The sequence below is a fragment of the Diabrotica undecimpunctata genome, chromosome 5 (genome assembly GCF_040954645.1).
Source record: "Diabrotica undecimpunctata isolate CICGRU chromosome 5, icDiaUnde3, whole genome shotgun sequence".
NCBI classification, from domain to species: domain Eukaryota; kingdom Metazoa; phylum Arthropoda; class Insecta; order Coleoptera; family Chrysomelidae; genus Diabrotica; species Diabrotica undecimpunctata.
The window spans coordinates 2,841,572-2,867,507 of NC_092807.1; the positions used below are offsets into that span (position 1 = coordinate 2,841,572).

Genomic DNA, 25,936 nt, shown 5'->3' on the forward strand with positions numbered 1-25,936 from the left:
TTTTAAGTTGGTTTTTACTATTATATCGTATTACCTATCCTCTCTGTATTTCAGTTTTCTAATTAGGGTTAAACTTGTAGTGAGCTATCAACAAATTGTGAACCGACTGTATACACGTCGGGTCTATATATTCATTTTAAAATGTTCTTAGTCCTTCCGAAAAACGCAAGTTTTTCTTTTTACTGTATGATTTGAACATTGACCACCTCTCCATTGTTTTCTGTGCCACTGGTATTTTATTTATTACTTTTCTGGTAAAGATCAGTGTTTCTGCTACATTCGTTGGACCCGAAAGTACACAATGATCAAAGACCTTCCTTTTCACGCACATGGGCATATCTGATCTAAAGACTTTCCTCAGTTTTTCGTAAGCTGCCCATGTTAGTCCTATTCTCACTATTGTTTGTATAGGCTTGGTCAATTTACGTGCCATACGTTGAAATAGTTTTGATCGTTATGAGGTTGATCACGCATTGTGTTTTAGAAAAGTTTTCTAATGCCAACTCGTACGGAAGAGCTCTGGGGGTCTTAAAGAAGTTGGCATGAATGATCCCCTCAGTCTACAATAAGGACTATGTTGACAACAAAGCTGTGAATAGTTTAAGAGAGATGGTATCTCCTTTTCTAATACAAGGTCAAAGAAAATATGCCGAAGAAGAGTTGTGTACCTACGATCAATAGTGCAATTTGTAAGCGCTCTTAACATGGACCTATGTTGGACTGAGTCGAATGCTTTCTCAAAGTCTACAAATAATAATATCAATAGCTTGCTGTATTCTGTAACTTTCTCTATCAAGGACTTTATTATTTGTAGGTGGTCATTCGTTCCCGAACTACTGCTAAATCCTAGGACGTGTACGAACTCATCACTATATAGCCCCTCATAAAATTATTAGACCCTCGGAGATATAGTAAACTGATCACCGGCATCCTTTGGAGATTGGTAAACTCATCACCGCAGATAGGTAAACTCATCACCGGGATTTTTGCCTAGTTTATAATGCGAAAGATTACCTGTTATACTTCTCGTTTATGTGATAATTTAATAAATTCAGAAATTATTTTAAGTAAGTTGCTTTAAAATTTAACTGAGATATTAATATGTCTCACGGTGTGGCCTATTAGACGTATCTGCCAATCTAAATGGTTTTGAGGTCTAAAAATTTAGTTGCATAGGATTTCGATAGTGAACTTTAAAATGAAAATATTTGTCAATATGTGCTATTTTTGTTTATATCGGAAGTAGTCCCAACTTCGTTATTTGATTTTCATTGCATTTTTATATTTCTCATTGAATTCTCGAGATAATTTGTTAAGCATACATTCGGTCTAAGTCTTACCGTTTTGGCGTTATTTGACTATTTTGAAAATAATACACGATTTTGGACAGTTAGTAAATGTAAAATATCTGAAAAATAGGAAAAGCTAAAAACTTGAGTGTACTATTAGTGCATTGAAGTCGAAGGAAACCTAGTTTTTTACACGTGCAAAGCTTTACATTTTATGGCATCATTGGCGGAAATTTTTAAATTTGAAGTAATCAGCAATGCATTTATTATGATAGAATGTATCAAAATGCTTAAGTACAGCTTCCTGTACTTTATATTTCAATGACTTGTACAAAGATCCCACAATTAGAGTCCTTTTAAAAGCAATATTTTTACATTTTTTGGTTAGTTTTCGCCATTATTTGTAGGAGTCAGATGAGTTGTTCATTTCATTTCATAAACATCATGACAACTAACCTTAATTAGTGTAAGATACAAAATAATTTTTATTCTGTAATTTGTACTGATTTTGTTTATTGTAGCACCCTGATGATGCAAATAGAGATTTGCGAAAGCTTGGCAGTTTAAAAAGAGTACTTCTTTGTCCTATCTTCGGCTGCACACCCAAATATATAGTTGTGTTTGTAGTCTAACTGATCAGCGTTGACTACAAGCGCTTATCGCTTTTTTAGTATATGTATATAAGGAGTCCAATTAAGTTGGTACCATATGGAAAAAAATTTTATTTTTAGTTTTATGAAAAAAAATTTATTCTCTAGTTCTGAATGATCTAGAATTTCAGTCATCAGAATCAGATATTAGTATTCTTCAGTCATTTACGCGGTTTGTTAAACAACATGAATTTTATTAAGACTTGAGAATATCCACAATTCATTTTTTTTTTGACAAACCGCGTATACAACTAAAAAAAATTTATATCTGATCATTGTATTCTAGGTTTAAGATCATTCAAAACTTTTTATGCAACATAATTATTTTATATAATAAAATTCATAGAACTAAAAATAAAAAGGTTTCACATATGGTGCTGATTATATGATTATATATATATATATATATATATATATATATATATATATATATATATATATATATATATATACATATAACAATGTGACTTTAACAATTTAATTAGAAATCTCAAAATATAATATCAGAAAAGGTAATCTACAGCAACAAAGTAATATTATGCCTTGCCTACAAGAAACATCTTATACAGTTAACTTAAAGAACTTAATTACACTGATTTTTTTCTGTTTGATCAGGATGATTCGCGAAAATCAGTGCGAAACAACTAAACAAAAACGGTATAACATTTCTACTCACCAGTTGTATGACATTTAGCCTTACACCCTTTCGTCGCACAAGTCCACAAAAGGCAATTCGATTTTTTTGGTCTTTCGCAATCAATTGAAATTTGAAATTATTGATAACCATCATTTTTTGTCTGCGTTGGCTCAGGACGTAATAAATTAGCAGTTCACTATCCATGTTGAAGAAACAAGGGCAAATGAAGAGAAATTTTTCTTTTCGCATGATTTTAGGTAGCTATCAATAGAATTTTGTGGAATTCCCAAATAAAAACCAATAAATTGCAGTTGCATTTAAGACATCTGGATTTGGATTATTCTGTGAAATTACCAAAAACTAGCCGTTTGCTGGGATTTTATGGTCTATACCTGATCCAGGCTGCAGGTAGGCAGTGATCAGTTTACCAATCTCTTAGGGTCTATTTTGAAAACCCTACTTTTATGGCGGTGATGAGTTTGTACTATGTACGAGGGTATTTATGGTAATTGGTGATGAGTTTACGTGTACCCAAATCCTAAACCCTGCACGTATACCCTTTTCAATATTATAAATTTGCATAATTTGGTTACGAAAGCTTCATTTTATTTATCAATCAATCACGTACTATGCAAAAATATATTAATAGTACTTCCAAGGTCCAGTTTTTCTTTAAGATAAATAATTGTATATTTAAATTAAAAACTTTTATGATTCTTGCAACATTTATGCCTAAACATTTTTTGGTATAAACTGACACTTCCTTAAAATTTTATAAACGTGACAGAAGTGATAAAACCGTAGCAGTGTACGTGATTTTTTTACAAAAACGTACCTTCAGACGCATAAAATAGCATGTTTGATATCTGAAACATTTATGTTGTATCTAACAGTAAAACACTGACAACTTTTCTTTCCACATTTTATTTTGAATATGAAGAATTTGAAATTGATCATTAAAAGAATGATTCTGGTCTAGAAGGTGAAGTGCGTACTTATAATCTATTTTTATATTATTTTAAATCGTTTGAGTGTTCTGCTATGCGTTTTTTTAAAGTTCTACCAGTTTGACCGATGTAAGTTTTTGAGCAGTCGCCACATATAAGTTTGTAGAGCATTTTCCCAGGCGTTTTCCAAAGTAATAATTTTCTATTTTATTAGTGAATCGTGCCAAAGGCTATTACAAACATTGGGTAATGAAACATACGTAAAAGTCTTAAATGCTTCATTTGTTGTAAACTTTAAAACGTATCACTTCTTGCATTTAATGATGGGGAGTTTACGAACGCTCGTAAACTCCCCAAGGCCCCATTTTGAGGCCAAGGTCGGAACTATTAGGACTACAGTTTGATCCTTGAGCTAAGTTAGATGCTTCCGCGCTCGGTGGATAGATGACGTGAGCAGCCGGCAAATTACATGAATGTAACTGCTCTGTGAATTTTTAGCTTATGAAGCTTTCCCCATTTTTCGAATTTTACCACAGCGCACTCAGAACTCGCGTCCCTTCATTAATTTGGGCTAGTGTAAGTATAACTGAAATATCAAGTGAGCTGAACAAATACAGGTAGAATGTAAAGTACCTTAGGCTATCTTAAACAAACACATTATAAATACCGAAGAATCACATAACCTGAAATAAAAACTGTACGATACTTGGCGATACTCATCGATAAGGCTACCCAGAAAAACCAAATACATTATTAGGAATTATGGAGAAATTAATAAGGAATTAACAGACAGAAAAAATATTATTATAAGAGCTAAAAGTCATTGTCTGTTATAGAATGAAAAACAAAACTTCTTCAAATTAGTACCTTATACTTAATTATTTACCAAGAATGTGCAAAAAATGCACGTCTTCCTTGATATAAAGACGATAATTAGTCACATCCACATTCTCTTCATTTTCCTTTTCGAAGTCTGAGAAAGCTCTTCCCACCCATCTTTTAATGATAATTAATAAGATGTACGAGTACCAAATCATTTTTTGTTGCGTTTAATTGTAGACTTTACGTGCCGAGGCTCTAATTACTGTATGACAATTTAACTTTTGTAGGTAAAGGTCGTCGTGTTAAAATGTTTTTATATGTATCTATGCACGCAAAGCTAGTGAAAGATGGTGTTTTAATTGGTGTTATTCCAATAGAGATTAAAATTTTAAATGTCGGGATTGGTTAATTCAAACAAGTGTGTGTAGAGATGCAACTAATTTTATGAACAGTTCTGGATTTTTGCATAACAATTTTTTAGCAATGGTCTGTTTTGTAGACCAGCAATTTTTATTTTAGAATTTTCAAATGGGTTTTTAAAACACTTTGCTTCTATCTAATGATGTCAAGATTGTTCGTTCATTTTTATTTTGTTTCACCATCGTTTTACTTCCAAAACTTTTCCTCTGCAATATTCTCTGACCTGTACTGATTGAATACTCAGTTATTATTTTAAAATTAATATCGGCGAAACAGACAAAAATGAATTAAAAAGAAAGACAGCGATTGCTTTAACTCGAGGTAATTTGGCTGTGTAAATAAACATATAGATTATACTTATACTCGTTCGAAATTCTAAGACGCAATTCTGTAAGTGTTCATCAAGTAGAACTCTTGGAAACTTTTATAATATAGGTACATAATGAAAAAATATTGCTACAAGAGTATACAAAACCTTCATACGACATACTTGAACGCCACATTTAGAGTCGCCCATGTGACGTGTGCCGACTGAGGTGAACAGTGGTGCGATTATCCTTTTTATATAATTCTAAATACCGTTACCGCTGCACCAGTCATGTAATGGATAATTACGTAAATAAGGCACTCACGTCAAATTGGTACGAATATTAGAATATGTGGTGGCTCTTCGCTAATAGCGCTTACAGTACAAGTTTTCGAGCTTTTTGGATTACAAAGCCATCCTCAGGTCAAGTTTATAAGTTTATAAAGTACTACTACTGAAGACGGATCCCATTGGTGGAAAAATACAACAATTTTCATTAAAAGTTTAAAAACTTAAATGTTAAGAAAGTTGTTCGAAAAAACAGCACATTATACACCACAAAAAAACACATTAAAAAAATTTGGATGAAATTGAAGCGGCTGACAGTGATTGTCTTTCAGATGTGCATTCAGAACAAAAGAATGTACAAAAATATTTAGAGACCAATAAGAACCGAAATACGAAAGGCCAAAGATTATTGGTTAAAAACCCAATGTGCAGGGATAGAGTTGTTTGAACAAAAACGCAATACATTAAATATACATAAAAAAGTAAAACAAGCAGCTGAACTTTAGAAATCCCACACAACTAGCAAACTGCAAGATCAACAGGGGAACATCTTCTTCTTCGACCTTCGTTTATCCATTGTTGGACATAGGCCTCCTCCAATTGCTTCCACGCTTTCCTATCTTTTGCAATTCTCATCTACTGCTTTCCAGCTACAGCTGTTATATCGTCTATCCATCTCTTTTTGGGTCTTCCCACGCTTCTTTTTTGTTTCTCGAGGTCTCCAGAATGTCACTTTATTAGACCATCTGTTGGTGTCTTGTCTTGCTACATGTGCTACCCATTGTCATCTCAATGTCACTATTTTTCCCATGATGTCGGTTACGTATTTCGGTGTTAGGAATTTCGTCTCTGAGGCTTATATTTAACATGGCCCGTTGAGTTACTCTTAATTGTTCTGCCATTTTTCTTGTTATTGTCATAGTTTCCAATCCATAAGTTGCAACTGGTAGTATACAAGTGTCATAGGTTTTTCGTTTTAAGTGTATTGGGAGTTTTCTGTCTTTTAAAATAAAGCTCAACTTACCAAAAGCAGCCCATGACAATTGTGTCCTTCTTTTAATTTCTAGGGTTTGATTTTCCTTTTCGTTTTTAATTGCATGTCCTAGATATATATATTATTCTACCTTTTCTTTATTGATTTTATCTATCGTAATGTTTTCTAGGCTGTTGATTAATACCTTTGTTTTGTCGAGATTCGTTTTTAATCATATTTGATTCGATTTGTGATTTAAATCTTGTAGCATTGATTTTAGTTTATGGATATCTGTGCTTCTTAGTACTATGTCGTCTGCGAAACGCAAATTGTTAAGATATACTCCATCTATTTTTGATCCTTTTTCGGCCCAATTTAGTTTTTTGAAGACATTTTCTAATCATATCATCATCATATAACGGGGGTCCTACGGCAATTGCCGCTTCCCGCATTTCAGCCTCCATCTTTTCTTATCTCTCCAATCTCCCTCTTCTAAGCCTCTAGATTGCATTGTTTTTGTAATTTCTCTTCTCCAGGAATTTGGTGGTCTTCCCCTTTTCCTTCTTTCTGGCGGAACATACATTAAGGCTTTCTTTGGCCACCGCTCCTCCTCCATTCTCATCACGTGACCATACCATTGTAATTGCCTTCCTTGTATTCTATCTGAAAGAGTATCTCTAATTCCTGTACGGTTTCGTATTTCCTCATTCCTGATTCTTTCCATTCTCGATACTCGACATGACCTTCTAAGATAATCCATTTTCACAACGTCTACTTTATCTCGTTCATTCTTTGTCATCGTCCAACATTCGGCACCATATGTGGTAATTGGTTCTACAATTGCTCTGTATACGCGAAGTTTGGTATGCATCTTTATTTTATTAGACCACAGTAATGAATTCAGTATTCGGATGCATTTTTTCCCTTGGGTTATTCGGTTTTGTACATCTATCTTAACTCTGCCATCTGCTGATATGATGCTTCCTAGATATTTATACTGGTTGCAGCCTTTTATGACTGCGTTTTCAAGCCTCAGATCTGTGGTATTTCCTCCAATTTTTAAATATTCTGTTTTGCTTATGTTTACAGTAAGCCCCCATTTGGCATATTCCTCAAATATTTTTCGATTCATATAACTTATATCTTCCTCATCGGTTGCAACCACCACCTGATCATCTGCAAACAACAATGTATACAGAGTTTCTTGTCCCACTTCGATGCCCATAAATCTACAACACATTTTCTAATGCCAAAGTAAATAACTTGAGTGAGATGGTGTCATCCCTACTGGACAGAGTAGAGAAACTCGTGTATCTTGGCAGTAATATCAATGAGAGCTGGGATCCAACCGCAGAAATTAAAAGCCGAATAGAACAATCCCGAGCTGCCTTTGTAAAAATGAAAAACGTAGTTTGCAGTCACGATCTTAGCATTGACCTTAGAGTTCGCATGACATCTTGCTACATCTTTCCTGTCCTGTTGTATGGCGTGGAAGCGTGGACTCTAATTGAGGCTATCCTTAGACGCTTGACAGCCTTTGAGATGTGGGTATACAGACGACTACTGAAAATAAGCTGGGTCGACAGAGTTAGGACAAATGAGGAGGTCCTTAGACGGCTGAACCAAACAACACAACTGGTCCATTTAATAAAGAAACGCAAGCTGGAATACTTCGGTCACATCCTGAAAAATATGATCTTTTACATCTGATCATTCAGGGAAAGATCCAAGGTAATCTTGGTCCTGGTAGAAGAAGAACATCGTGGCTGAAAAATCTAAGGCAATGGTATGGAAAATCAACTACATCGTTATTTAGAGCTGCTGTCAATAAAGTCACGATAGCGAATATGGTAGCCAACATGATATCCAAAGATCGATAACGGTCATGGAACTAGAAGAAGAAGAAGAGATGATGTCGCCCTGTCTCACACCTTTGCCAAGGTCTATTTTCATAGTTTCCAGATCATCATCTATTTTTACGTGAAAAGTAGCATCTACTACATAGGTACTACAAGAAGAAGGGATCCCTCTTTAGTAATGTTAGTTTATACCGCTTATGATAAACTTGAGCATGGCTCTAAGGATACATGCTTCAAAAATACTTTATTTTTTATTCTTTCATTTGTCATAAGCGTGTACAATAACATATCAGTCTTCTTCAATTTTTAAAAGAGAATAAACTAAGAAGCCTAAAAATAGTCGAAGAAGATTCAGAAAACTCGTACGACTACGAATTGGAGATATAGGAAAAAAATGCGATATGTAAGACATAGTACGATTGCACGATATAACGAGAATAAAGGATAATAAAATAGTAAAGCTGTTAGAGATGGAAAGTCAGTAGGAAAGACACAGCGAAACAACTTGTTACTAGAATCGCAAATATTACTAAACAAAATGTAGTAAATACAGGTTATGGACCTAACGTAAGAAAAAAATAGAAGAAAACTGCACGATATAACCGCTTTTAGGTGGTAACACGAGTCATCAGATAAGCCATATCATTCGCATATGCCCGTAAGGAAACAGCCACTGGACAGTTTTCCTAAATGTTTTGCTACTGTCGTTAACATTTGCCTATTGTAAAATTTTACAGATAATTGCAAATTAAATGATGTGCTTATTAAAAAAAAGTCAGATTCTACAAGTAATCAGAGAATTTTTGGTGTGTTTATGCTTTTTATAAATCAATAAAATACGAGTAATCTCTTTGAATAAGAAATTGTATACTAAACGGTGCTTTTTCTGGTACATTTTTCTTTGCCAAATACCAATTTTATCCTAACAAAAGCTCGTCTATATATTCCTAACCTGTCTTTAGTTTTTTATTTTTAATTAATGTAATTATTTTTATCTTGAAATGCACTTAAAATGTAGACTTTTCTTACCGTTCAGTTCATATTTCGATTTCATTCGAATCCATTATGTACCTATTGATTTCTGAATGTTTCCTAACTCACAATTTAATCTTCTCTGCTGTATCTGTATTATTATCGATTACTTTTTTTGATATGTTTCTGTTTACGTTCTTCTGATTTTTAGCTGATCATTTAAGGTACAATGTTTTTTTTTTCTTCGACGATTCCTTTTTTCATTTTTGTTGTCTTTTGATCCAGGTTTTCTTCAACTGCTTTGTGGATACATTTCATAATAACATATTATATGATAGATAGATATATAGAATAAGCGATTCAGAAACCAATTCTGCCAAATTTACACCTAAAGATGAACAGAGTTAGAGCAAAGAAACTAATTAATTTAGCAGATCTATTCTTTTTGATGTGAAAATATCTCTTAAGGTAATATTTTGTTTCCCTATGATGAATCTGGAAATTTACAAAGAAGAAAAAGCCAAGAGTTGAATTTTTTGACACATCATTATAGAACATTTCTGTAACATACAAACAACTACCTATTACATAATCCTGCGATTTTAATATACTTAACACAATTCCAGAACGCACTTTCACAGTTAAAATTCATTCAATTATCGCAAAGAATGTTTCGTTATAATTACTCTACCAATTAAAACGTAATTAATAACATCTTGTTTTCGCTTATAATTATTGAGATGCTGGTATGTAACCGATAGCAATTAATTCTGTCCACCAATGTTAGCACATAATTTACACATTACTGAAATTGGTCAAACCAGGAAAATTACAGATTACTGTTTTTACTTAAATGACCAAATAGTGATCGCTGAAAATGGCAATATTATAATAATATGTTAAAGAAGTTGGAAAAATAATATGAATCTTGCAAAGTGTAAATAAAAGGATCATTTAGCCGTGTACAGCTTTCTACATTGCGGCCTGAAATATCTTTTATACAAAGTGGACCAAAAGTCTGGAAATGTCCAATTATCTCTTAAATATACAGTCCGAATTGTACAAAAACCGGAATACGCACACTCTGCAATATCTTCTTCAGCCACCATTTTCCATCTACTTCTGAATGTAGGTCTCTCCCAGTTGCTTCCAAGTAATTCAATACATATAGAATGCTGTGATTTGGTCATTAATTTATAAAACTAACAATAGCTTGAATTTTATTAAAAAGTTTTAAAATCCTACTTAGAGATGAAATTGTACCTGCCCTGAAAAACAAAGTTTGAAGCCAATTTTATTGAGATATGGTTTCTCAGAGCTTTAGCTCATTTTGGTGTAAATATACGGCGTTATTTAGATCAGACATTTCCCGGACGATGGATTGGTAGGTAAAGTGGTACTGAATGGCCTCCTCATTCACCCGATTTAAATCCTAAAGATTATTTTTATTGTTAAAAATTAGGTATATTAGGACTAGTAGGTCTATGCGTAAATATATTTTTGTGGCTGTCAAACCTCTTTTGATCAAGGCCTTGTTTTAATAAGTACTTAAACCTTTTCTTCACCGCTTGCACCGTTTATCCTCACTTGCTGGAATTTTTTTGCTCCTTTCTTGAGTTCATCGTAGTTTTTCTGACTAGTTTTTCTTTCAAAAAAATGACCTTTAACAGAATCAATTAGTTTTCGGATGACTGAGACTGTGTTCTTCTTTTCCTTGTTTGCTTTTTTTCTTTGTTTGTATATTTCTTATTCATTCAACTGGATGATAGAGAATGGACTATCACTCTCAATAGTAAATGGATTACTAGTTAACTCCATCTAATAGTTTTGTACAGAAAAAGTTTTAGAACAATATTCTATCCTCTTTTAGTTGTGTTCTTAGAGAACTAGTTTAAAATCTATATGACAATTCTCTAGATTCTTCTGTCCTGTTCCTATCCCGAACGGATAGTACGAAAATACCAGGCTGGTTTCAGAGGTGACAAATCGACAATTCATCAGATTGCAACCCTGAAACAAATTTGGGAAAAAACACTGGAATATGGCATTGACACTCACCATGTCTTTATAAGGTACTCATCGGTACTACATATAAGATATTAGCTTCAGTTGTACTAAAACGATTACTGCCATATACAGAGGAAATTATTGGCGATTACCAATGCGGCTTTAGGCCTGGAAGATCAACAATCGACCAAATATTTACTATCAGACAAATGCTAGAAAAGTATTGGGAATATAATAAAGAAGTACACCAGATCTTCATAGATTTCAAATAAGCATATGATTCCATAGATCGCTTAAAACTGTGGAGTGCAATGATGGAGTTAGGCGTACCAAATAAGCTGACCATGATTGCGCGAATGTGTGTCAACAATTCCTTTGCACAAATTAGAATAGGAGGCAAAACTTCAAAGGCTTTCGGCATAAGCACCGGACTCAGACAGGGAGACCCGCTGTCACCATTACTATTTAACCTAGCATTGGAATATGCAATGCGAAAAATCTATACCAGAGTCAAACCAGACATAACTGCCAGAGGAGCAAAGATTATTCTCGCATTTGCAGATGATGTAGATGCAGTAGCACAGACAACACTGGAAGTTAAGGATATAGTATCGAACTTTGAAGAAGCAACACTAAGCGTAGGCCTGAAAATAAACGAAGAAAAAACTAAATACATGGTCGTATCAAAAAAGGAACGACAGCAAATAAGACAAAACATTACCATAAACGATCATAATTTTGAGGTGGTCAAAGAATTCAAATACCTAGGAGCAACAATTACCAGCGAAAACACAGGAGAACGGGAAGTTGAAATACGAATACTGGCGGAGAATAAATCATTCTTTGCCATTCAACATCTAATGAGGTCAAAGCTTCTCTCAAGGCGTGCCAAAATCCAAATGTACAAAACCATAATACGACCAGCAGTGACATATGGAAGTGAAACATGGACATTGAGAAAGAAAGAAATCAATAAGCTATTGATTGACTGATTAGCAATGTGTTTTGGGAAAGACCAGATGGTAGAAGATCGACAGGAATGCCTAGAAAAAGGTGGAAAGACGCAGTCAGGGAAGACCTGGAGAAGATGGAAGTAAGGCCATGGGAAATAATAGCACAGGATCGGAATCAATGGAAGGCAATAGTAAACGCGGCAAAAACTCACGAAGAGTTGTAAAAGCCAATGATGATGATGATGATGTCTTTATAGACTACAAAGCAGCCTACGGCTCTGTGAATAGAAGATAAATGTTTAAAGCAATGAGAGAGCTAAGAATACCAAATCAGTTGGTAAACTTAAAAAAACTATATGGGGGAACAGGGGGAACTGTCTGAATCTTTTAAAACAAATAACGGTCTGCGCCAGGGAGACTCTCTCTCCTGTATACTGTTGAATCTGGCTCTGGAAAAAGTAATAAGTATGTAAAAAATCACAACCACTGGTTCAATATATAATAAATCAGTGCAAATCCTGGCCTATGCTGATGATATCAATATTGGGATAACAAAAAAAGAGAGGCGTATGTAGCCTATAAGAATAGCCACAAAAATGGGTTTAATAATAAACACCAATAAAACGAAGTATATGAAAATAACGCAACAACAAATCCTACGACCACTTGTTATACGACGTTATCGAATCAGTGAACGAATTTGTATACCTGAGAGGGCTCATTAACACTGAAAATAGTACTACCGCAGAGATAAACCGCAGAATTTGCACGGCCAACAAATGTTATTTTGGGCTCAATCTACTCCTTAAATCCCCAATTATATCGAGAAATACAAAAATAAAACTCTACAAAACAATAATACGCCCAGTCCTAACATATGGTTCAGAGGCCTGGACTCTAACAAAAAATAATGAACATGTTAGGGTGTTTCGAAAGAAAAGTACTAAGGCGAATCTATAGAGCAGTGAATGACAATGGAGTCTAAAGAAGACGATACAACTTCGAACTTTATAGAATATACCATTAATTTGATATCACAAAACATATTAAGATAGGACGTCTGAGGTGGATAGGGCATGTAATGCGGATGAAACAAATTGACCCAGCTAGAAAAATGCTCCTCGATAGACACATTGGTCAGAGAAGAAGCGGAAGACCCAGAACAAAGATCCTTAGGGGTGACTGGAGAGAAATTCTTAAGAGGCAGGACCCACGTAGAGTTGTAAAGCCAGAATGATGATAATTTATCACTACTTGATATGTATCTATGGTAGTCTTTTATTTCTCTCATGTATTGTTTTTGTACGGTTTCTTCTTTCAAATTTGTATCTTAGTTAATACATTAGTCATCGCTGTGTGACCTTTCGATTGACTGTACTTATTTTTGTTATTATTATTTGTATTAAGATAATTTGTTTTGTTACAGCTAACCTCCAAAACCTCTCCACCAACGGCGGACCACCGATCGTGCGATGCGCGCTCCGAAAACACAAACCCAACAGAAAACCCCGAACGCCGTTCACCACGCAGCAACTGTTAGCCTTAGAAAAGAAATTTAGAGATAAGCAGTACCTTAGTATAGCGGAAAGGGCTGAGTTTTCGAGTTCCCTGAGGCTCACCGAAACACAGGTAGGTTGAGTAACGTCAATATTTAGAAACCCATTTGGGTTAATTTAGACAATTCTATCTATAAGTATAGAAACTTTTTCATATAGATTAACAAAACTCTTAATTACTTTATTGTCATTCGTAGACAATGATTAAAGTTTTGGTATGACATATTTGTATTTATTTTGTATTTCTTTATGATCTTTTACTCAGTCTAACGTTTGTTCCATTCCATAATAATGTTTCTCTTTCTGTTTGGTAGTATATATAGCTATTCCGATTTCTTAGTCCAGTTACTTGAATTTTTATGCCAAAAAAGTTAATCTACTAGATTTCACGTGAACTATCCACCATTTTCATTAAGAATACGTTTATTTTTAGAGAACTTTTCTCAAAAGTCAAGTATCTAGCGAGAGAATTCAAACCGCAGACACATCATCAAAGATAATAGTGGAAATACCCTAACAAACCCAGACGGTATCGCAGAGGTGTGGAAACAATATTGCGAAATACTATACTCTAACAACGACCCAGACAATAATACAGAGAAAAGAAGTTATGAAAAATAACCTCAAATGAAACCAAAAATTGAGGCGACAATTGAAAACCTAAAATTCAGAAGAGTAAAAGGAGAAGATGGAATAACAGCTGAATCACTCAAAAAAATGGAAGAATTAGGAAAGGAAATAATGCTTAGAATTTGCAATGAGATCTGGAATACCGGAAAGTGGCCAAATGTTTGGGTTAAACTCACGTTTATTCCCATATATAAAAAAAATTCACCGATAGTTTGCAGTAATTATCGTAAGTAGTATTGATGCCACACGCGAGCAAAGTACTTCTAACCATCATTAATAAAAGACTAAAACAATTCTCTTACCACAAATTCTCCAAGAACGATGCGGATTCGTTTCAGGTAAAGGAACAAGAGAACATATTCTTAATATTCGTCAAATTATCGAAAAATCTCGAGAGTTTAACATAGAAACATATTTATGCTTTGTTGACTATTCCAAGGCCTTCGATACCGTACAATGGGATAAAATGTGGCATATACTTAGAGCAATGGGTACGCCAGAACATCTAATCTATTTATTACAAAACTATATGTAAATAATACTGCTAATGTAAGAATTAATAATTTGGTTTCGAAAAACTTCAAATTAAAATCTGGATTTTGACAAGGATGCATAATATTCCCTATTCTATTTAATATACATATAGTGAACATATTATACGTCAAGTTTTTAACGAATGGCAAGGTGGAGCAACGATAGGAGGAAGAAAAATCAAAAACCTAAGTTATGCTGATAACACTGTTATATTGGCGTCATCACCAGAAGAACTAGAACAAATCATAAATGGGCTAGGCACGGTGAGTACGGAATATGATTTGAAAATAAAAATGGCCGAAAACCAAAGTGATGATTATCGATAGAATCTTATAGATTATATATAGATATCGATAGAATCGATACTTAGGCTCCGTTATTACTAACAGTGGAGGATGGGAAGAGGAGATCCGTCGACGCATCACAATGGCCAGATCGGCAACAGCCAAACTCACAAAAAATTGGAAGAACACTGACATTACAAAAAACCAAAAAATTACGCCTTGTTCGAGCATTGATATTTCCTATCGCCACCTATGCTTCAGAAACTTAAACAATAAAAAAAGCCGATTTAAAGTGTATAATGGCTTGGAAATGTGGGTTTACCGTAGAACGTTGCGTATACCATGGACCGCCCATAGCACAAATAAGTCAATTCTAACAAAGCTTAGTATAAAAACTAGACTCATCACAATTATCAACTAAAATATACTGAGATATTTTGGACACATAACTAGAAGAAGAGAAAGCATGGAGCTAGTGATAGTTGAAGGTAACGTAGCGGGTAAAAGATCCAAAAGAAGATCTACAGTACGATGTTCGGACCAAATAAAGGACATGACTTGTTACTAATTCTCCGAAGCAAAACAGCAAAGCAAACAGCGAAGCAAAACGAACAGGAGAGACATAATTGGACAGAAATAGTCAAACAAATTACATGGGGCCACTACATCCTTACGAAAGAGAAAAGATAAGGAAGGACATTTTGTCATGTGCCTAACCCAGTACACTTTCCTAGTGGGATATGTTGTGTTCAGATCCAGACTTATTTTTCCGGTCACAGGCGATGCATTTTGGCACTCTAGAACGAATTATTTTAAGGCTGCTTCTCTTCTTGTCAGTTCATTGAAACTTTGTGTAACCCTGCAACCAAGGTAGTGTGTTTCCTCTGGCCCATCTCTCTCGTGAATAGATATCCATTCGTAAAGATGCTTTATACTTGTATCTGCGTATCATATGCTCTATATATATCCCATTCTCGGCTCCTCACTTATATCTATATGTAAAGGAGAGAGACCCCAACGACCTCCATAGCTGTTGTTTGTGTGCACCTCAGAGCCCCTGGAATTCTCAGCAACTAGTAAGTTTTTGCATCTTGCTTAATCCGAGGACGGCACTTTATCGCCATCAAACTACTGATGTATATATAATTGTTGGTTTTACAACTTTGTTATAAATCCAATACAAAATGTTTCGTTTTAAATCACATATTTTTCCATGAGTGTTGCTAAATCTCAAATAAAGTACCAATCACATTCATTGTGTCAGTCTTCTTAGCTAAAAAATGGTGAATGTTCTTGTAAGTTCAATAAGTTCAATATGTTTAATTCAACGAATCCACCATTTTTTTAGTACTACTTTTTTGTTTAATTATTGCTCTCACCATATTTTAATATCACCATTTCTTAATATGAAAATATGGCATTCACTTTTTTAGGTTAGGTTAGGTCCTTTACTTATGCTGCATTTCTTATTCAGAAATTTATGACGTAATCTAAATCAAAAGACGAGGTCATTACTAAATTAACTATAAATGGTTTTTCGGTTATTCGTCCACCCTATTATTGTTTCTTTCAACTAATTCACCATAATACAAACGTTTCTTAAGTTCTTAAGTTCACTTGTAGCACCAAAAACAGGACATATATTCCAAAATAGAACTAGGATATGATCTGATATTAAATAAAATATTAAAGAACCTACCAAGAAAAATTGTAGGTAAAATGACAAGCAAATCAGGCTTCCAGGCTAAGATGTTTTTCAAGACCCTAGAAAGTCACAGAGATTTATAAAGATCAATCCAATAAATTAATATCATCCACTAGAACAAGCCAGTCATTTCAATTACGTAGGCGGTTTCAAAAGTTACCAAAAAGATAAAGGAATTTTTCACAAAATTGACAGGTTTTATTATATATGCTAAACAATGCTCCGTTCTTTTATATTGCGTGGAGTCATGGACCTTAACTGAAGCATCACTAAAGAGACTCGAAGCATTTGAGATGTGGTGCTATAGACGCATGTTGAGGATTTCTTGGATAGACAGAGTTACCAACGAAGAAGTACTACATAGAATGGGTAAAGAGCGCGAACTAGTCATAACCATAAAACGTCGCAAACTAGAATACCTGGGTCATATAATGCGCAATGAACAACGATACAACCTACTTCGGACCATACTTCAAGGTAAAGTGCATGGGAAAAGAGGTCCAGGACGAAGAAGAATATCCTGGCTGCATAACCTGCGAAAATGGTTTAACTTAACCACTACCGGACTTTTCAGGGCAGCAGTTAACAAAGTCAGAATAGCCATGTTAGTGTCCAACATCCGTAACGGATAGGTACCATAAGAACAAGAAGAAACAATGCTAAAGAACAAAATAAAAAACTATACAATGATAAAACTTATTTACTTTATGTAATTGGAATAAACGACAAACTTAATTTAATTCACAACACAATGCACTACATCATTTCACATCTACTTTGCTATATGTGAAAGCTGATAAATAACAGAAAGAGATAACTATAGAATCGAAGCTAGCAAAGAAGAGATTAATATCATTATTGTAGGTGATATTAAAACTGGTTAAAAAACTTCTTTTGAAGAGACTTTTTTAAAGAGAACCTATCATAAAAAGAGAAAATCTTCTTCATACCAAGCCGTTAATGTGGATTTAAAATAAGCATTCTACGATGCACCTAGTGCATATAGTAATCAATTTAATGAAGAAATAGATTGATAAAGATGCCATGATGGTTTAAGACTCATAAATCTTAAAGACATAATTTCAGAAATGGTAGTGAACTATACTTCTTCTATAGCCCAAGTTGCATCTATCTATGGAACCAGTCAAAAGACAGTACACCGAGTGTTGGCTGAAAATAAATTTTATCTATACAAATTAAAAATTGTGCACCAACTTTCAGATGATGACCCCGACCGAAGGCTAGAATTCTGTGAAAATATGTCTAATAAAATTAACCAACAGCCCGATTACATAAAAGCAATTTGTTTTAGAGACGAAAGTACTTTTTCTCTCAATGGAAATGTTAACACATACAATGTGAGGTATTGGAGTGATACAAATCCTCATGTCTTTCGTGAAACACGTACTCAATTTCCAAAAATAATAAATGTTTGGGCAGGTCTTTTGGGAAACCACATAGTTGGGCCTGTTTTTCTCAATACTAACTTAACCGGTGAAGTGTATCTGGAGATGTTACAAAATGCAATTGAACCGTTAATACTTGAAATTCTGGAGGATAATCCAGATGAATTCGGCAACTTGGAAATAACGTTTCAACAAGATGGTACTCCTGCACACCATTGTAGTGCAGTAAGACGTTACCTAGATGAGGAATGCCGTAGTAGATGGATTGGACGACGAGGTACAATAAAATGGCCAGCTCGGTCACCAGACCTCACACCATTAGATGTTTTTCTGTGGGAATACTTGAAATTTAAAGTTTAAGCTACAGCACCCGACAGTATTGACATTTTGAAACAACGAATTGTTGAAGAATGTAGGGCAATTTCCCCCGACACATTTGAACGAGTACGGCAAGAGTATAGAAATAGGATGCATGACTGTCAGGAAGTAGATAGAGCATATTTTGAACAGTTAGTGTAAAAACTGGTTGTTAAATATTTATTAATTAAATGCGAAACTACAATTATTTTAGTATTTATTTAATTTATTCATCAAAATGAGCTTAAACTCAAACAAAATTATTACTACTGAATAGGTATTTTCAATACCTTTCAAACGAGGTATCATTTACCATAAGGTCCCATTTAAAATTATCTGTCACTCCCTCCAAATTTCACTATTATAACAACAACCGTTCAAAAGATAGGAGTGGGGGAACGGACTTTTGACTACCACTGTATATACGAGGGTAAAATGAAAAGTTAGCAACAAATGCTATAGGTGGCGCTGTTAAAAATTCCATTTGAAATTAATATCGGTAAAATTTGATGACTGATTTAGTTGATTATATATAAATGTTAAACACATTTATAACAAATGTTTTATATAAATATCACAACAAAATTAATAAGCTTAAATATAGTTTAATTATGATTACCACATTGTTTTTTGTTACAGGTAAAAATTTGGTTCCAAAATCGGAGGGCAAAAGCGAAACGACTTCAAGAAGCAGAGCTGGAAAAACTCAGGCTCTCGGCTCGACCTCTCCTGCCCCCTAGTTTCGGTCTTTTCCACGGCGGAGGCCCCCTAGTTTCTCCCTTCTTGGCAGCCATGGCCCATCGACCTCCGAATTTCGCCTTTTCGGCTCCCATGTTGAACATACCCCAGTGACCAAAGAGTAGTAGTTAAGATTTTAGGTGTAGAGCAAGATTCTTTGCAAACATACGTAATTTTACTTTATAAAAATCACGTATAATCAGTTCTGGTAATTTTGGTGTCTCTATTTTTTATTACATACAATCTTCCAAAAGATTTATTTTTTTAGCCTTCCGAATTCAATGACGTAGTATGTTTGTTAAGAATAGATCCTCTTGGAAATTTTCTTGTAAATTATGTGCAAAAGACAAAACTGATTCTAGTTTTCGTTTAACTATATTACTCTTATTGTAAACAGTGATATTTTGCCTGGCGTGTTATATTTTGTCTTTCTCTTTAGTGCAATGTTCGATACGCCGGGCAGTTTCCATGGTTTTTGTATCTACTTATATAAGACTGATTAGGAGGTTTTTCTTTAATGTATATTTGTAATTATGGTTTACGTGTACAAATGTTTATTTAATTTTGTTGTATATTGTTGTACATAGTGAAGATATGATATTAAATGTTTGTTTTTATAAACACGATTTTCATTTTTTCCTTTATTAAATAAATATATTGTGATATTTGAAGCAAAAAATCAAAAAAACTAAGATGGCGTCCGATAGTCAAGTCGCAGTTTTAACAGCGGAACTAAGTAAGCTACAAAAGCAGGAATTAATTGACATATTAGTGAATTTAAAGTTACCTCTGTCCGGTTCTAATCCTCAATTATCAGATTACGTTAATAAATTAACACAAACAGTGCAAAAAGGTACTAAAGCATTCAATATCTAACATAACATAGACGTTATTGTGTGTGAACGGTCTATAAAGACCAACAAGGAACTTACTACAATAAAAAGTGAACTCGCAACAGTAAGTAAACTATCATTCCATTTAGAAAAACGTACGAAGGAGCAACAAGATTTAATTTCTTTATTAAGATAATTGTAATAAAAATTCAGCCATGTCCATTGCAACGTCATCTAGCGAAAAAACTATAAATAAAGCAGGCCCGACCAACTCACGTTCTAACAGGCAAAAACCCAATAAAATGTCATTAAATAAAAACACAAGTCTACCTCATTCATACGTGAGTGATAAACAAAAAGAAAATAAAAACAATCTAGAAACAAGACACTCATCTTGTAATACTCAACCGAAAAAAGAAAACAAATACAAACCGATAATTGGAAGCAACGAATCGTCTACTGTAAACATCAGTCCTAGACAAGGTCATGTACATGTGTCCCGCATTGCTGTTGATATGAAAGCCGATGATCTTCTAAAATTTTTGGGTGAGACGGTACCCGATATTACTTTTAATCAGCGGCGGCTCGTGGCCTAAAAAAGTGGTGAAGATGAGGAAAGCTTGCCGGAGCCAAAAGGAGTTTTGGTACCTAAGTCGCGTCCAAATCTCATTAAAAATTCGTTAAAAAAATAGAGTTTAGGGCCCTAATAACTTGAAAACAGTTTTTTAGTGCACTTATACTAGATACGATATGTTCTACTTGCTTGGGGTATTTTAGTTCTGAACCATGACATTTCATTGGGGGTTTTTTGGCGATTAAAACACCTCGCCTGCTAAACGGAGTCTCTAATATATTACACACCAAGTCATTAATGGGATTCATGTCTGTCTAAAATTATTTTTGTCCAAACGAAATCCACGAGAACACTTTATATCCGAAATCCGAAACAAACCACAGAGAAATGTATTAATAAAGTGCACTAAACAAATAAACTTAATACTGTGACTAAACTAAACTTATAAATACTATACTATACACTATACTATATAAAAAATATCTATATAATAGACTAAATTTCAAAATATTGTCGCTGCAAATACTAAATAGGTATCCATGCAACTAGTGGCCAGTGCGTGAAGACGAATAAGATATTTTTCAACGGCACTGCACTTGCTATTTTTCTCAACTATCACTAGGGACAAGCTGACGTCACGTTGCCATGGCAACCGTGAACGCTAATGCAGATGAATTTCGCATTTCAAAAATAATCTTCACCGTCCTATTCCTGAATCATACGCACTACACAGCAAGTGACACAGGTCAGGACTTGACCGTCAAGTACCTACCGCACCGATTATAAAGTTAGCTGCCTTTTTTAATTTTTAGATTAATTAAAAGAGAATAAATAATTGATTTCAGAATTTAGATATATTAATGTTGCTTTTATTTTTTATTTATTTGTCTCAATTTAATTATATTTTTTTGGTGAACCTCACCTTCACCTACTTCACCTGGCGAGCCGCCGCTGCTTTTAACTGCATTGAATGGCATAGAACTGATAAATACTCCACATATAAGGTAAATAATTGGTAACATAAACAAGTATGCCAAATTTCCAGGCAATCAATCAATCTTCTGAGGATTTAATAATTTTTAAGCGTTTTTTTTACAATTTTTTAATTAAATTTGTATCAATTCGGAGGTAAAAATTCGTTATCTTTTGGTCAGAGTGTCCTATTGACAAAAATCAAAATGCTAAATAGCATTTGTAGGAGAGTCCATTTGTTTTTTTTTAACAAGTAAATACCAACATTGGGTAAAGTTGTACGAGCTATTACAGATGATCCTAATTTGCCCACGACAAGTAGAACCAAACTTTGGAAAGTTCTACATGAATTAAACTTCAAATACGAAATTTTGATAGCCACTCAATGCTTATCGAATCAGAAGAAATTGTATTTTCGAGACGAGAGTACCTACGAAAAAAATAGGTCAGAAAACAAGAATTTTATTGTTTGGATGGAACTTTGGAGTTTGGAAAGATAAAAACAGCTTAAGAAGCTTTTTTATAAGGACATTCAACTCATCATCATCATCATCCAGCCTCAAGAGTCCACTGCTGAACATAGGCCTCTTGCTCATGTTTCCAACCCCGTCTATCTTGCGCCGCTCTCATCCAGTAGAACATTCAACTGTAAAGGAATTATCCGATAAGGGTCGACGACTCATAGTTACCCATATTGGTAATGTAAATGGATTTAATGAAAAAGACAGAAAAGATTTGATTTCACGTTCAAAGCGTCTATGTATCTATTGATACGTATTTCGACTTAAAAAGTCTCATCAGAATAGTTATTCATAGCCGTTCTTAACGTGAAAAATAATCTTCTGTGTCTTATTAGAAGCAACAATAACATGGCTTCGTTATGGACGCAATAGCGACATCTGATAAAAAAATTGGTAAGATAGTTTCGAAACAAATTCAGATTTCTGCTTTGATCTGGAGCCTTCTAAAAATTGCAAGACATGACCAGACGACGATAAAGATGTTAAAAGAGACATGGGGAATCTAAAATTTGCATTCCATGACATGTCTATTCATCTAGGCAGAAATCCTAACGAATTTGTTTCTCGTACTCATACAGAGTAGATCCGAATAAAATGAAAAAGACAGAAAAGATTTGATTTCACGTTCAAAGCGTCTATGTATCTATTGATACGTATTTCGACTTAAAAAGTCTCATCAGAATAGTTATTCATAGCCGTTCTTAACGTGAAAAATAATCTTCTGTGTCGTATTAGAAGCAACAATAACATGGCTTCGTTATGGACGCAATAGCGACATCTGATAGAAAAATCGGTAAGATAGTTTCGAAACAAATTCAGATTTCTGCTTTGATCTGGAGCCTTCTAAAAATTGCAAGACATGACCAGACGACGATAAAGATGTTAAAAGAGGATGGAGAGAGATGTAAATGGATTTCTCGCGGAGATGAATCAAGAATATTTTAAACAAATAATAGCATTGATACCTAAACATTAAATTATTATGGTAGGCAATGCAAGTTACAACTCCAGATTAGTTGATTGTTTACCAACGAATGGAAGAAAAATGAAATTGCAACGTGTTTCATATATTGTTGGTTCAAAGTCCACATTATTTTACCTACCTACCACTCGATAAAATTATCAGCCTTTTTATCTGTCTCCGAGTCATCACTTTGAGATGTGGTGCTACAGGAGAATCCACAGAATATCGTGGACTGAAAAAGTAACTAATATAGAGGTGTTACAAAGTATGAAGAAAGAATGTCAAGTCATAAAAACTGTTAAAATTAGAAAGATTCAATATCTGGGTCATATAATGAGGGGCGAGAAGTACGTATTACTTAGGTTAATTATGCAAGGGAAGGGAAACCCAGGACGACGCAAAATATCCTGGCTAAGAAATTTGAGAGAGTGGTTCGGTTGCAGCTCATTAGAATTATTCAGAAGCGCGGCCAATAAAATTAAAATAGCGATGATGATTTCCAACCTCCGATAGAAGAAGGAACCTGAAGAAAGAAAAGAGTCATCACTGTCAATGTTTTATGAATTTTAAGACATTTGTTGATTCCAGAACAGGCTATTTTCGTATAAGTGGCCTTTATTTTAATATGGATGGTTAATATAGATCGTCTTCAATTTAGTTTCGTTCTATTACTAATCCGCTACAACAGTTCTGAATGATTAGTATGATTGCCAGTTGCTTAAAATCATAAATTCATGTCAGTCCTATATTTCTAACTTAGTAGTAATAGAAATCAATATTAAAGGCGGTACTAATATTATCATCCCACCAGGAGTGCTGTACTATTATTTTTAATTCGTTAGTGTAAGACGGTGGAACTGGCTTGTTACTAATTGATTTTTAAGTACCTTCTTTTTATTTTTAGATTTGATTTGACACACTTAGTAAAAAAGTACAACCTTATTATTCACCAAGAATTTATTGGACGTGAGAATTTTAAAGGTTTGGCCTGTACATTTTTGTTTTTTGTAATAGTTGAATTGATAAAGTAATAAATTCTTACAGGGTAATGCATTATTTTTAATTTTTACTATTCCTTTATAATTTAAATTAAGACGTGTAAATGGTAATCACGTGATTTTATTCCTATTGGTTGAATCAAATTACCTTCCGATAATTGACAACTTTACTTGAGCATAGGAACAAATTGCAACATGTACAAACATATTATATTATTGATCATATCCTTTTGGCAGTGGAGGTTAACTACTCAATATACATCTTGCGTCACATACTTTTGGAGATTCGTTATGGTCGATTCTGTCTGTGCGTCACATGCCCCCTATGGTATGTGTGTACATGTAAGTACTTCATGTCCTCTAGTACACAGAAGTATAACTTTTGCATATATTACATACAGAAAACTATTATAGAAGTATTAATCTACTTCCTCTCAAACAGGACATGCCGCCAACATCCGGTGTAGCACAGACAGCTAAACAAATTTTCTCTTGGAGGTAATTGGATAAAATTAAAGGTGTTTATAAAAACAAAATACTCTATATTAAAATAAACAGAACAAAAGCATTTTAAAATTAATTGGTAATTTCTGCTTTTTCTTATTAATTATGTGCCTTATTAAGACAATTAAGAAAACATGACGAATTTAACACACATAAGAAAATAAAAGAAGTTACAGTACACAAAAGAAATACACCCATAACATTAACGAATAATGAAGGTCATGCACTATCCCTAGAAGACGAAGTAATGGAGGAATGGGAAAACTACATTAAAGCATTATTTAAGGATGATCGAGGATCACTACCTAACTTAAGTGCAAATACAGGACCATCAATCTTAAAAGCTGAAGTGGAAAAAGCCATACACCAAGCCAAAAACAACAAAGCCAGTGGACCAGATCAAATATACAGCGAATGGCTAAAATTACTCTCAAATGACAATATAAAAGAACTCACTGTACTTTTCAATCAAATATATGATACCAGTGAAATTCCATCGGACTGGCTAAAATCGATCTTTATTCCTCTACCTAAGAAACCAAACATTAAGAAATGTAGCGATTGTAGACTCATTAGTTTAATGAGCCATGCCGTTAAAATACTGTTGCATATTCTTCTAAACCGAATTAACAACAAGTGCGAAGAAATAATTAGTCAAGAGCAGTTCGGGTTCCGGAGATGCCTTGGAACTAGAGAAGCACTATTTTCTATGCAAACACTCCTTCAACGATGTTGGGAGGTAAGAAAACCCGTATATATGTGCTTCATTGATTTTGAAAAGGCATTTGATCGCGTTCAGCATACCAGACTAATTACCGCCTTGCAGAGCATCCAACTAGATGAGAAATACATCAAACTTATTGCCAAACTTTACTGGAACCAAACAGCCATTATTAATACCAACAACAGAGAATCAAAGCCAATCAGTATTGAACGAGCCGTAAGACAAAGCTGTATACTATCTCCCACCCTCTTTAAGAGGGTCGGAGAATTATTCTGAGAATCTATTTAGGGAAGCTTTAAAAGATCAAAAAGGAATTATCATAGAAGGAGAAATAATTAACAATATACGGTACGCCGACGATACTGTGATTCTAGCTGAAAACATCGACGATCTGCAGGAGCTAATCAATAGAGTTGACATGGAATGCACAAATTGGGGACTGTCGATAAATATCGATAAAACTAAATACATGGTGACCAGTAAAGTGGATATCGGCGCAACCCAACTGATAT

General features: G+C 34.2%; 1 protein-coding gene across 1 annotated transcript in view; it reads left to right on the forward strand.

The window, feature by feature from the left end:
- Window positions 1-19,955, forward strand: part of LOC140440982 (uncharacterized) — a 30,148-nt gene extending 10,193 nt beyond the window's left edge. The window contains exons 2-3 of the mRNA XM_072531343.1: window positions 13,551-13,753; window positions 19,236-19,955. Coding sequence (XP_072387444.1) covers window positions 13,551-13,753; window positions 19,236-19,448 — 416 coding nt within the window. The 3' untranslated portion in view covers window positions 19,449-19,955. The remainder of the gene's footprint in view (window positions 1-13,550; window positions 13,754-19,235) is intronic.
- The last annotated feature ends 5,981 nt before the right edge of the window (window positions 19,956-25,936 follow it).